Source organism: Coffea eugenioides, chromosome 5 (genome assembly GCF_003713205.1).
Source record: "Coffea eugenioides isolate CCC68of chromosome 5, Ceug_1.0, whole genome shotgun sequence".
NCBI lineage: Eukaryota > Viridiplantae > Streptophyta > Magnoliopsida > Gentianales > Rubiaceae > Coffea > Coffea eugenioides.
In genome coordinates, this window is record NC_040039.1 from 35833629 (window position 1) to 35846350 (window position 12722).

The 12722-nt window shown below is 34.5% G+C and overlaps 1 protein-coding gene across 1 annotated transcript; it reads left to right on the forward strand.

Moving 5' to 3' along the window:
- Window positions 1–977: 977 nt before the first annotated feature.
- On the forward strand, window positions 978–9284 carry LOC113771485 (cysteine-rich receptor-like protein kinase 10). Its single transcript, XM_027316061.1, has 7 exons — window positions 978–1014; window positions 2121–2261; window positions 3050–3183; window positions 3276–3486; window positions 4014–4251; window positions 4378–4528; window positions 8952–9284. The coding sequence occupies exons 1-7, from the start codon at window positions 978–980 to the stop codon at window positions 9282–9284; spliced, it is 1245 nt and encodes a 414-aa protein (XP_027171862.1).
- Window positions 9285–12722: the final 3438 nt, after the last annotated feature.

Sequence of the window (12722 nt, forward strand, 5' to 3'; positions counted from 1 at the left end):
TGAGTCACTTGCTAACTAACTTATTTACTTGACTTGCCATCTGATTAATTAATTTAGCACATTACTCAATAGATACAATATTTGCCTCACTTGTCACCATAGGGCCTCTAGAGTCCAAGCTGCAAAAACTAACCAAATAACTCATCTACTTGACTTGCCATCTAACCAATTAATTTATCACATTACTCAACTGATGCAATATTTACCTCACTAGTCACCGTAGGGCCTCTAGAGTACAATCTCCAGAAAGTTGCAAACTTTACTTAACACGACCCATCTGAACATTGACTGGGCTTTAGCCGTTTAGCGCACAATTTTAGACTATCAAACTATGCTGTACATTAAGTTTTCAAAATCTACATTGCGTTTCATTCTTTAACACATATAAAAATATGTGGAAAAAAAGAAGAATAAATAAACAAATACTTAACAATTTATTAACACAAAACCTAATAATAACAATATCAAGTCATAACCTTTCATTTATGACAACTCATAAATATCAACTATGAGATTTTCCTTCAAAGCCACTCTTAAGATTCATCTCAACTCAAAGCTCTCTTCTAATAACAATGTACTAGACTAGTAGCATTTATAGACTACCAAACTTGTTAAACAAACACAATTGCAAACCGAAATTTATTTGGAATTGACTTAAGATTTTCTAAACTAATATGGAAACTAAATAAACAAGACACCAAAATAAGAAACTAAAAGAATTAGAAAACTCAATACTAAGATAACTTGGTTTAATTTCCTTCATTTTTTTTTGTCAAAATGTTAGATTGTATTTCATCACAAAACGTTAGATTGTATTTTTTTTTAATTTCCTTCATGTATGCATGTATTTATGCATAGGGCATGTATGTATGAGTACGAAGCAAGGTAAAAGTTAGAATGGCGAGAATGACTTGGTAATACGAGATCTCAAGGGAATCGAATAGGAGTAGATACATTAAAATGAGGTGGTGCTAATGATGGTCGTGGTGGCAGTTGTAATAGACCTGAAATGGAGTTAGTACGTCGGAACAAGGGGTGCTAGTAGCGATGGGAGTTCTTATATAGTCAATGGTGAACGAAGAGCTCTGCTGTCTACTTGTTTGAGTTTAAATAAAAAATAAAAATAAGGTTTGAGAGGAAGAGGGCGCTTTCTTCTTTTTCATCTTTCGTCGTTTTATTTCACTTTCTCCACACCGTTGGTTTGTTATCTTATATTTCTTTCTTCTAGTAATGGTGCATCTTCCTTTTCATTATCTTAATATTTGTTCTCTACTCTTTTTCCCTTTATCTTGTTCTATTTTGATACTTTTTTTTTCTGGAAGAAAACACCTTTTTGGTAATTTGACTTCTTGCTTTTCTAAATTTAGTAATTAATTATCTTCGGCTCATTTTACTAGAAGTTCTTGGGCCTAAAATTGCTGTCCCATTCGTCTGGTTTCTATTTTCAATCTTTTAAAATAGGGCATTTTTGTCATTTGATTATATCTAATGGTTGGGTCTTGACAGCCTCATTTACAAGTGGTCCAAACACAGAGCTAAGTTTCTAAATTTTTGAAACTGCAGGAGAGTTTAATTTTATTAAACCATAATAAAAATAGTTAGTATGTTAGGGTTTTCATTTTTATTTTTTATGCAACAGAGAGGTGGGATTTAAGAAATAGAAAGGAAGTCAAGAAGGGGGATCTTTTTGAATCTCTATTTTTTTCTTGTAAAAGAAAGGTAGGATTTAAGAAGCACCAAAGCAAGGAGAGAAAATGAGAGATCTAAACGCAAGATCTATAAATCTTGAAATCTCAACTTTAATCATTAGAATTAGAAAAAAATCATTAACCACTAGAATTTGACCTCCTCGACAGTTAGTACGTTATTATTGAAACGTGATTGTTAAAAACTTTTTTTTTTTTTTGTTTACCATCGACATGAAATATCCGTCACAAAAAGGTGGTGAAACACTTTTAAAAGAATGTTTGAAAGAGTATTTTTTCGAATAACGTGTTTTTGCATAGCTTTCCTTCTATGTAATATATAGGATATCTCGGAGTGACACTAACCCGAAGTTCATCAAACTTGATCTCCTATAAGCTGACTTTTGAAGCTAAATTAAGCTTCCTTTCATCCAGGCAAAGGGCGAAGCGTCTCACAAGCAGCTTTAATTGATATCTCACTGATTGGGGTTGCTATTGTGCTATTAATCATTGCTATGGTTTTCCTGAAAAGAAGATCGCGGAGGAGTTATGTTGCGATGGGCCTGATACCAACTGGTAAAGTTTATTGATTAATATTGCGGGCACTTCAGAAGTGTATGAACAAATAAAACAAGTGCATTTGCTTATTTCTGGTGTAGATGGTGTTGGATATTTTAATAAAAAAGATCATTATTATTTTGAATTCATTCACATGCTTATTTTGAATTCAAATACAATGAGTTACAAATTTTGAAATGAATTTTCAGTTACAAAATGACCATTAAAAATGTAACTTATGAGTTACAAATTTTGAAATGAATTTTCAGTTACAAGATCACCATTAAAAATGTAACTTATGAGATTTATGTCTTGTTTTTGTAACCTATGTGATGATTAGGTTTTAAGAATTGATTTATTAAATTTTGACTATTATACAATGGCTTAGACCTTTTCAAATTTTGTAACTGAAAAATATGACACATTTATTCCATTTAATGGTGGTATTTTAATACTCCTAAAATTCTAGCCTATAAATAGAGGCCACTATCAACCAAGTTTTAGACACTTTCCTTGCTATCTCAAAAAACTATCTTCCTCTCACTTCTATTGGGCATTAGTTAGGTGTTGAGAAGAGCTTTAGTTTCTCTAAATTGTGTAGATTTAGTAGAAGCAACAGCATAGGCTGGGCTGTTGTATCCCAGAGGCGACGTGTCATCAACCTCCTACACCGGGCATAATCCCGAGAGGGGCGTGAATCGTCTTAAGAGAGCGACCTAGTCCGCGTCTCACCTAGCCAAAATTACTTTACTTCTCTTTCTTTGTCTTTTGTTTTGCAGGTTGATCGGGCATATCAAGTTCTAAAGGGGCAACAGATGGAGTTGCTGAAATCTCAATGGCCGAATCTTTACAGTATAGCTTAACTGAAATTCAAATTGCCACAAATAACTTCTCTGTGGATAACAAAATTGGCGAAGGTGGATTTGGTCGTGTATACAAGGTCTCTGCATGAAATATTTAATTTGCTTTTGTGACTTTGAATATCTACACGTTTAACCTTTTAATCAAATTCTAATATGCCTGTTCACTCAGGGTGTACTTGGTAATGGACAAGAAGTAGCGGTTAAGAGGCTATCAAGGAGCTCAGGGCAAGGTGCAGAAGAATTTAAAAATGAAATTCTAGTAGTCGCAAAGCTTCAACATAGGAATCTAGTTCGACTATTGGGATTTTGCTTGGAAGGGGAAGAAAGGATACTCATCTATGAATTTGTCCCCAACAAAAGCCTTGACTACTTCCTCTTTGGTGAGTTTGAAACTAGATATACTTGTGGTAATTTTGTTGTTCCATGTGATCTTGTTCTATTTCACTTGATTCGACCATGTTATGGAAATGACAGATAACAAATTGCTAGTAGACAAATGTTTAATTGGGGTGAATTCCACTTGTTTGATCCTTAAACCATAGATGCTTTCTAACTTTAGTTTTTAAACTTTAATTTTAGAAACTTTATCCCTAACATATCAGATTTGTAACACTTTAGTACAATCGCTAATACAATCATCAAAACTAATGGAATATTAGGCAAGTATTAATCAAAGTAGGACGAAATATTCCATTTACTTTGAGAATTCCATAAATAATTATACTAAAGTATTACCAATTGGACACTTCGAGGATTGACTGCCCGAAATTGAAGTTTTAAGAACTAAAGTAGGATCGTGTCCATAGTTTAAGAAACAAAAGTGTAATTTACCTATTTGATTGCGCTTTCTGGAACTATTGATGTAGTAATTCTCAATGCTAACACAAATGTGTTGAAATTTGTGTAGATCCAGAAAATAAGCGATCATTGAATTGGTCAAGACGTTACAATATCATAGGAGGTATAGCAAAAGGACTTCTTTATCTGCACGAGGATTCTCGTCTTAGAATTGTTCATCGTGACCTCAAAGCAAGCAATATATTGTTGGATGGAAATATGAGCCCAAAGATCGCAGATTTTGGCATGGCAAAGATTTGTGGAGTTGATCAATCTGAAGGAAACACAAATAGAATTGCTGGGACATTGTAAGTTTTGTGCCCATACTATCTTTTTATGACTTTGAATCTTTATAGAAAATTATCTACACTTCCATTTCAATGCCTCATTGCATTTATGTTAGTACTGTTTATAACAATCATTGTGGCTTGCAGTGGTTACATGACTCCTAAATATATGAGACGGGGCCAGTTTTCGATAAAGTCAGATGTATTCAGTTTTGGGGTTGTTATTTTAGAAATGGTTACAGGCAAGAAAAATAGTAGTTTCCAACAATCTGAAGATTCTGAAGACCTCGTAAGCTATGTAAGTGCGAATTGCAAAACCTTTACTACTGTTTTTATTATTTTTCTGTGGTTTTGCACAATTGCAGTCATGGATTTGAACTTGGCACCCCTAATGGAAATATTTAGATGTCCAATGCGAATCTTCACCGTGTGACGCCCCCACTTCTCCCTAAGGTGAATCAAAGGGTATCCACGGGACGCCTGCCTAACTCTCGCCAGGACTCAAGCAATTCCATTCAACCTTATTACCGGACCACACAATACGAGTCAATAACTTAGATACAATAAATGCGAAAGCGTTCAAGTGTAATAAAAGTCATCCCTTATCCAACCCGCACATCGGGTGTTCAACAACCATCATAAATTCCAAATATACATCATGCCCCAAAAGTTATATTCAGATTTCGAAAATACAACCCAAAAGTCATGACATAGCCAAGAGTAATAGAAACCCTAAACAAAAGCGTATCAGGAAGAGTTCTTCAATACCTCGCCAAGTTCAATCCTGTTAAGGAAAACAAATCTACAGGGTGAGCAAAAACGCTCGTGAGGCCAAGAACACACATGCAGGCACATAGTTTAGGTAACAAGTCCAAATAACAATTCAAGTAATAGCTTGCAAGTAATTAATAACGCCAACAAAAATGTAACCAGAAACAATTCAAGGATATGGTAGCTTTCAGGAGCTAAGTTCCACATTTTGCCCATGTCATTCGTATATCTTCCCGTGATGACTCTCCGTCAACCGGGTTGATATTATCATATCCGTAGTTCACCACTTACTTCTCATCCGTCCACCATACACCGCTTCGGACCCGCACGACATTTATAAGGCGATACTTCATGAGTATGCCAAGCGAGATCTCTCAATAGATCAAGCTTATCATGTGAATCTCATGGCTCATCGAGGTTCCCGACCAATCCCATGCCGGCTCGAGTTCCAAGGTCGGCCTATGAGTTTGGGCGTCCCCCATGTATCATGTAAGTGTCGAGGAGATTCATTCCAACGACGTATGCAGTCATGGCATACTATGTCATGTATTCAAGCATTTGACAGGTTTAAACATGTATTTCAGGTCATGTAAACCAGGCAAAGCATGTTAGACATGAGTCATTTGTTTCAAATGAGAACGAGTGTGATTAAGTATACACTCAACTCCATATTTTTTTTTCCAAACCAAATAGGCTAAGCATGTAATCAGGTAAGTCAAGCATGAATCAAGTCTATAGAGTTCAAGTAGTCATACACTTGACACTCATCAAGATATGCAAGCAAGTAGGTTGGATTGAGAGTTCAAACTTTCACGGTAGGGTCCTCTTGGAGGTCCTCGTGCGTGCCTGAACATCGAATAGTAGACAATTTCTATAAGTCCCCAAGTGGCGAGAAAGATTGAACATGAGTAGGGTTCGGAAATATTTTAGAAAATTTCGTTTGAGTTTGTCTTTGAAGTTGGATTCGTAAAAAGGTGCAAGACTCGCGAAAAATTGGATTATTATCCTTAGAATCATTGGTTGGAAACGAGTACAAGCGAAATGATTGGAAAACGAACGATCGAAATCGTAAGTGGGCTGGCCACGTCACAATCCGGCCGGATTGGAGGCAGTAGCCATCCTCATTTTTTTCAAATCCCAACTACAATCCGGCCGCCTATCCGGCCAGAAACTGGCCGGATTCTAGAAAAATGCTTCCCGCGCGGATTTCTTTTGAAATTCCAGAATTTTCGATTTTTGGTAAAATCTTTGAAAAATCATAACTTCTTTTCTACTAGTCAAAAATTTATAAACTTGGTACCGTTGGAATCATTTTTGAAAGTACTAAATGTTCTTAGAAGACACTGTTCCATGAATCTAAATGGAAGGTATTCAAAAATGAGTTTAAAGTTGCTGTTCCAGATCACCCAGGATTGAGCCGGGGTTGATTTTTCGCTAACTTTGGAAATTCGGTAGAATTCACCCGTTGCAAACCAGCCCTTGAAGTTTATAGCTCAATTAGAGGTGCAAGTAAGGTTTAGGACAGAACAAGCGGATCGAGAATCGGAGTTTCGAGCACCAAGATATGGTAGCTCAAAGTTGGGAAAAATTCAAGACTGTTAAACAATTTTCCAGATTTGGATTTCCGACTTTGGACCTTTAGTTAAGTGTCGGAACGGACTTGGATTGGTACCAAATTTTTTAGTATGGTACTCCTATATGAAGGGTATTTCTCTATCAAATTTCGTGGAAAAATACCTTCGGTAAGGTGGTTAATCAATCAACCAAAGTTTTGAAATTACTAAGGCAAAACTGCCTTTAGCTCTATTTCTCCCCGTTTCCAAACATTCTGCTAAGGAAACCTCCAAACATGGTTCATTTGTGCAAGAAAAGTCTAAGGAGCCTACATGGTACATCTAGTAGGTGTTTAGCACCAAGAAATTCATTTAGTAAGATCACAACAAGTCTCACATCTAATCTGTCCAAATCTAAGAGTTTTCAAAAACGAGGCAGTCGTCGTATTTTGATCATAACTCACTCAATTTAGCTCAGAATTGGGAATGGTTGGTAGTGTTGGAAAATAGATTCATAGGGCTATAATTTCACAGAAGCAATCATTTTGAATTTCGGTACACAACTAGCTCGAAATCGAGTTTCAAGTCACAGCTTCTGTATTTCATTCTAGCAGAACAGAGAGACAGAACAGCTGAATTCAGAAGAGTGGTGCGGTTCACACACATGGAACCAGAACGTGCATTTTATACCGTTGGAAAGAGGGGGATGTCTAGTTTCAAATGCCGCACTTGATTTCAACGTCGGAACACGGAGTTATGGACGAAATACGAATACTGGTCTGGCCATGACGTGAACAGCTTCCAGATTACTAGCTTTGGGAATAAATTCATTTGACCAACCAAAACTCAACATTTTTCAATGAAAATTTTTACACAACTACTACAACATGTAAAAAACACAATCAAGCCATTAAATCCTCAAATTTCTGCATTAAAGTGGCCGAACAAAGCAGGGGCAAAATGGTCAGATTTGGCCTTTGCACCCAACGTGAGTTTCCATCAATTTTCCATCAACAAACCACTAATTTAAACACTAATCCAGCATTATAAACATCATCAAGCACAAAATCAGCAACAACTCAAGAGTGGGAGTTCATAGAGCCCACTTTTCCAATTTTTCCAACAATAACCACAACCCATATGCAAATTCAAGCTCATAAGTGTAATCCTACTCTTATAAACTAAGTTTAGAGTGTTAGATCACTATATACCTCCTTGGTGCTTAAGACCAGAATTTCGGCCCTCCTTGAAGCTCCAAGAAACCGTGAAAGCCCCTCCCTTTTGAAGCTCAAAGTGTTGTCCAAGTGAAGAGCTAAGTGTATGTGAAGTTTGGTGTGAATCTATGAAGGTTTGGTGGTGATTTTAGTGAGTTTTGTAGAGGTAATGTTGGAAAAGTTTTCAGTTGTTTCTCTGCAGCTGCTAGCCGACCATGGAGCTTGGTGAAATGACTTGATGGGTCTGACCCTTTGGCGTATAAGGAACGCTAATCGTCTAATAGTTTAAGTGCGGAAAAAATCAATTGCAAATAGTGCGCCTACGCGCGCGTTTTGTGCTCGATTTCTCTTAAGTTTGTTGCACTAGTGCACTAAACCTCTAGGGCACCTATATTCATATAAATATTATTCATTCTTAATTGTCCCAAAATAATGGTCCAAAATCCCTCAATTAAGCGCGTACGTGAAAACACGTATTTCCAATTTAGGCGCGAAAAAATGAAACCTTCAAGAAATTCTTATAACGATCGTACTACTAACTATCACTTGAGTTTTTAAACCTAAAATTGCCTATTTTAGGACCATTGTATATGTCTCAAATTTTTGAGCTTATTGTACTCCCAATTGGCTAAAGTTTTTCAGACACATTTTCACTTTTCACTAATCAAGCTTTTAAGAAAAAAAATTCTTGAAATGAGACGCTTTAAAAATATAACGAAACTATAAAACCATGTACTTAGGTCTAATAAGGTTAGAAAATATTATTCGTGGCAAAAATTCAAATAAATAATTAATTAAACCAAAATTAGGGATTTTAAAAATAGTAGATTTTCGAGTCCTCACACACCGTCATGATGCCATTAGGCCTTATCATGCGTGCTTTGTTCGTAGTTACACACAGTAGAGTGGTTCAAAATTTTAGTAAAGAATAGTTTTTATGTGGTTCAAAATTCGTCCTTTGCTTCCTTTTCTTTTTACAAGTCATTTTAACTAATTTGACAGACCATATAAAAGGATGGAAAGTAAGGTTGCGATTTTAAACCTTTTGTGTGGTTAAACTTTGAATGTAGAGCATTTACTGATGCCTATTGGAAAGGTGGCATTGCTTGTGACACGCATGGTTGAGCAAATTAAATTGAAGTTTTTATGTTGAACTCCTTATAAGTTGAATTATTTCAAAAAGGTTTGGAAGCATTGGAGACGTGGCGAACCTTTAGCCTTTCTGGATTCAAGTATTGGAGATTCTTTTGCCGAAAATGAAGTCATTCAATGCATCCAATTAGGCTTACTATGTGTTGAAGAATATGTCAGTAAAAGACCTACAGTGGCTTCCGTGGTCAATATGCTCAATAATAGCTCTGTTACCCTACCAACTCCACGTCGTCCAGCAGTTTTCCGGTGCCATGAAACGGAAAGCATGGTGGAAGAGGTGGAAGTTGAGCAATCTAATACCGAAAGAATTTCAATTCCAAGCTCTGTAAATGAGGCAACAATTACTGAACCATACCCCAGATAGAGGAAGAAATAGGCCAACTCTGGTTGGGAATAACACCACGTTGTCGTGTTTGTTGCATGACTCATTTACCAGGAAGGTATCTTTCTCCACTAGTGTTGTAAATTAGCTTCTTCACAGTGATTGACTTCTCGCACCTTGAGGATTTAAGGATGTGCTTGAAAGAAAAATGCAAGTTGTTGTTGCACTTGAAATTTTTCTTTTTTCTTTTTTTCAAATAGACAACATGTCTTGAGCAAAGTTGGCTTTTATCATTTATATGTAGCAAAGATGGCTTCCTAACTGAGTCTGTCAATTATATTTTCCCTATTGTTGTCTCCTTTATCATAGTATCAGAGCAAGAATCATAGGGTCATTGTTTAAAATAATACTTTGGTATAAACTTAAACTAGAAACTGTGATGGGAATTATCTGAAATAGTGCGGGATAGTAGAAGTCTTCAACAGGAGTCAAATGCCTAGAACAAATGTTTCCTCCTCAAGTAACAAATTATGCTACCAATGATTCGTGGTCCCAAGTCTTTGAGCTGTATATTTTGGACAAAAACAAGTTGGAATATATAGTTGAAGTAGTAAAACTAAACATGTTTTGTAACAATTTACTCCACAACATCGGCAAAGCTTCTGCTGTGAATTGGTTCTTCGACGAGGCTTTTACTTCACACCAAATTTTAAAAGTCTAAAGATCCCATTTTGTGTAAGTATACAAATCATTTATTGAATACAGGGAATATTAGATGTCGATCCCACATGAAATATTGTCAACTACCGGTGTTATTCGAGCTTCTCTATTATTTAGATTATTACGAATAAAGCAAATAGATCTACACTAACAAGATGCAATACAAATAGTAAAAATAGACAAGCAAATATGTTTAGTGTTATGGAATTCCTATCTACTTATGCAAATAAAATAACCGATTAATTGAATTCATTATTTTTGTTAGTTATGACATAATTTTCAAATATATGTGATACATGCTATCGCTGATGTATTAACCGTATCTATAACTATCCCATACCTATTAACATGATATGAAACTAGCTATATATTGATTAAATTATATGAAATTACGTGGAACAAGCTATCAAAATCACAAATGTGTAACCCTACAATAGTGACACTACAAGAAAATTGGTCATCAGTGACAACTTTTCTCTGTGACGAAAAAAAGTTGTCACAAAAGTGGATCCTTTATTGATGACTTTCTAACTCGTCACAAACCTCTAATGGGAGCCAACTCATTTGTGACGACTTTTCTAAGTCGTCACTAGTAAATTCCCGCCAAGATTTAGCAAGAGCGCGGGAGTGTTTAGAACACACAATAGTGACGACATTAAGAACATCATCACTATTGCTTGGCCTATTTACGGACGACTTTTTGTTGTCGTCACTGATCACTAAAAAAAAAAGTTATTAGTGACAACATTTTGTAGTGATGACAATAAGTCGTCACAAAAGGAGCTTCTTTAGTCGCGACACCTAAAGTTGTCACAATTGCATCAAAGCAACTAAATGTTTAGTGACGACCCGTTATTTTCGTCACAAACTACACTGCAAGAAATATGGTCATTAGTGACAACATTTTTTAGTGACGACAAAAGTCGTCACAAAACGTGGTTGTTTAGTGACGACAAGGAAAGTTGTCATAATTGCTCAAAGCAACTAAGTCTTCAGTGACGACCTTGAAAAAGTTGTCACTAAAATGATCTATATAGTGACAACTTCTAATATCGTCACTGTCACTCTACCGATTTGGATTTAGTGACAAGAATTAATCGTCACTGTTTAAAGTACTTATTTCTAAGTCACTTTCATTAATTCTACTGTGCCACCTAACTTTTGCGATTTAGCCCCAAATATTGTAAAAAATTCCATTAATTCCATTGTGATATCTTAACTTTTACAATTTAGCCTCATATGTAGTGCACCGATTTCTTTAATTCTATTATTACTCCCTAACTTTTGTAATTTAGCCCCATATGTAATTCACCAATTTCATTAATTCTACTATGGCACTCTAACTTTTGCAATTTAACCCCCATATGTAATATACCAATTTTATTATTTCTATTATGGCACCCTAGCTTTTACAATTTGGCCCCTATTTTTTTTTTAGGAAATTGCGAATGGTATCTTGATAAACTATGCATAAATATTTTATAATTTTCTCAAACTTAAGTAATAATTTGTTATAAACTCTAAAGATATATCTTTCATTACAATAGTTATAAGGCAGGCAGGTCTTTTTATCAATGGAATAAGAAATTTATGTCAGATTTATCCTTTGTACTACATGCCAAGTAGTATTAGCAAAGGAATAACAAAGTACTACAAAGTAATTAACAAAATAGCCTTCAGGGAGTGTAGTTTATGGGCAAATGAGCATTATCTATTCAAAGTACCAACTTTTTATGGGCATTTTACTCTCAAACATATAATTTATGATAAATTTATAAATATTTGTAAGTAAAATTCAAAAAGTGTTACACTGATTTCTTACAAAACGAAAACTGGCAGGTTATCTTTTCAACATAAATTAAATTTTTTTAAAAAAAGAAATGGCCCATAAAGTACTAACTCTTTGTGGGTTTCCTCCATTACATGAACAAATATTCTACTCTTTATGGGCATTTCATTCTGAATCATTTAATTTATGTTAAATACATAAATATTTGTAAGTAAAATTCAAAAAGTGTTGCACTAATATTTTTATGAAAGGGAAACTGGTAGGTTTTGTATTTAACATAAATTAAATATGTGAAAGCAAAAAAAAAAGAAATTACCCATAAATCTATGTCTTGCAAATCTATACTAGTAAAATAGTTTCAAACAAAATTAAACATTAAAATAAACTGTAATTTATACACATTAAAATATCTGTAATTTATACACATTTTGCAACTACTACTTTGTGTTTTCTCTGTAATGAATTTTTTAACTATTGAGAACTTAAGTTTTGTCTTGCAAATCTATACTAGTACAATAGTTTTAAACAAAATTAAACATTAAAATAAATGTTTGAAAAAGAACAAAAGTACATTTATCACTTGCAGTAATGTAACAAAATTTTCTCAACCATTATCAATATTTTCACAAAAGTATTAAAAACTAGCAATTGACAATATTAAAAACTAGCAATTTAATTAGTGACGACTTTTCTTGTCATTATAATCTTGAATAAATTAGTGATAACATTATGTCATCACTAAATTTTCTTTGATTTTGACTTAACAATAATGTCTTATTAATAGCATTTGATTATTTTTAATGAAAGTCTGTTATAACCATTGAATTTGACTTTCGTTATTTTCAATTAATGATGTACTTTAGTGCTGCAATTATAAAAAATTGCAGGGCTAAAATATTTGCAAATTATAAAAGTACATTTTCACTTATATGTAATTAACAAATTTTGCCACCTATATTGATGAAAATTTG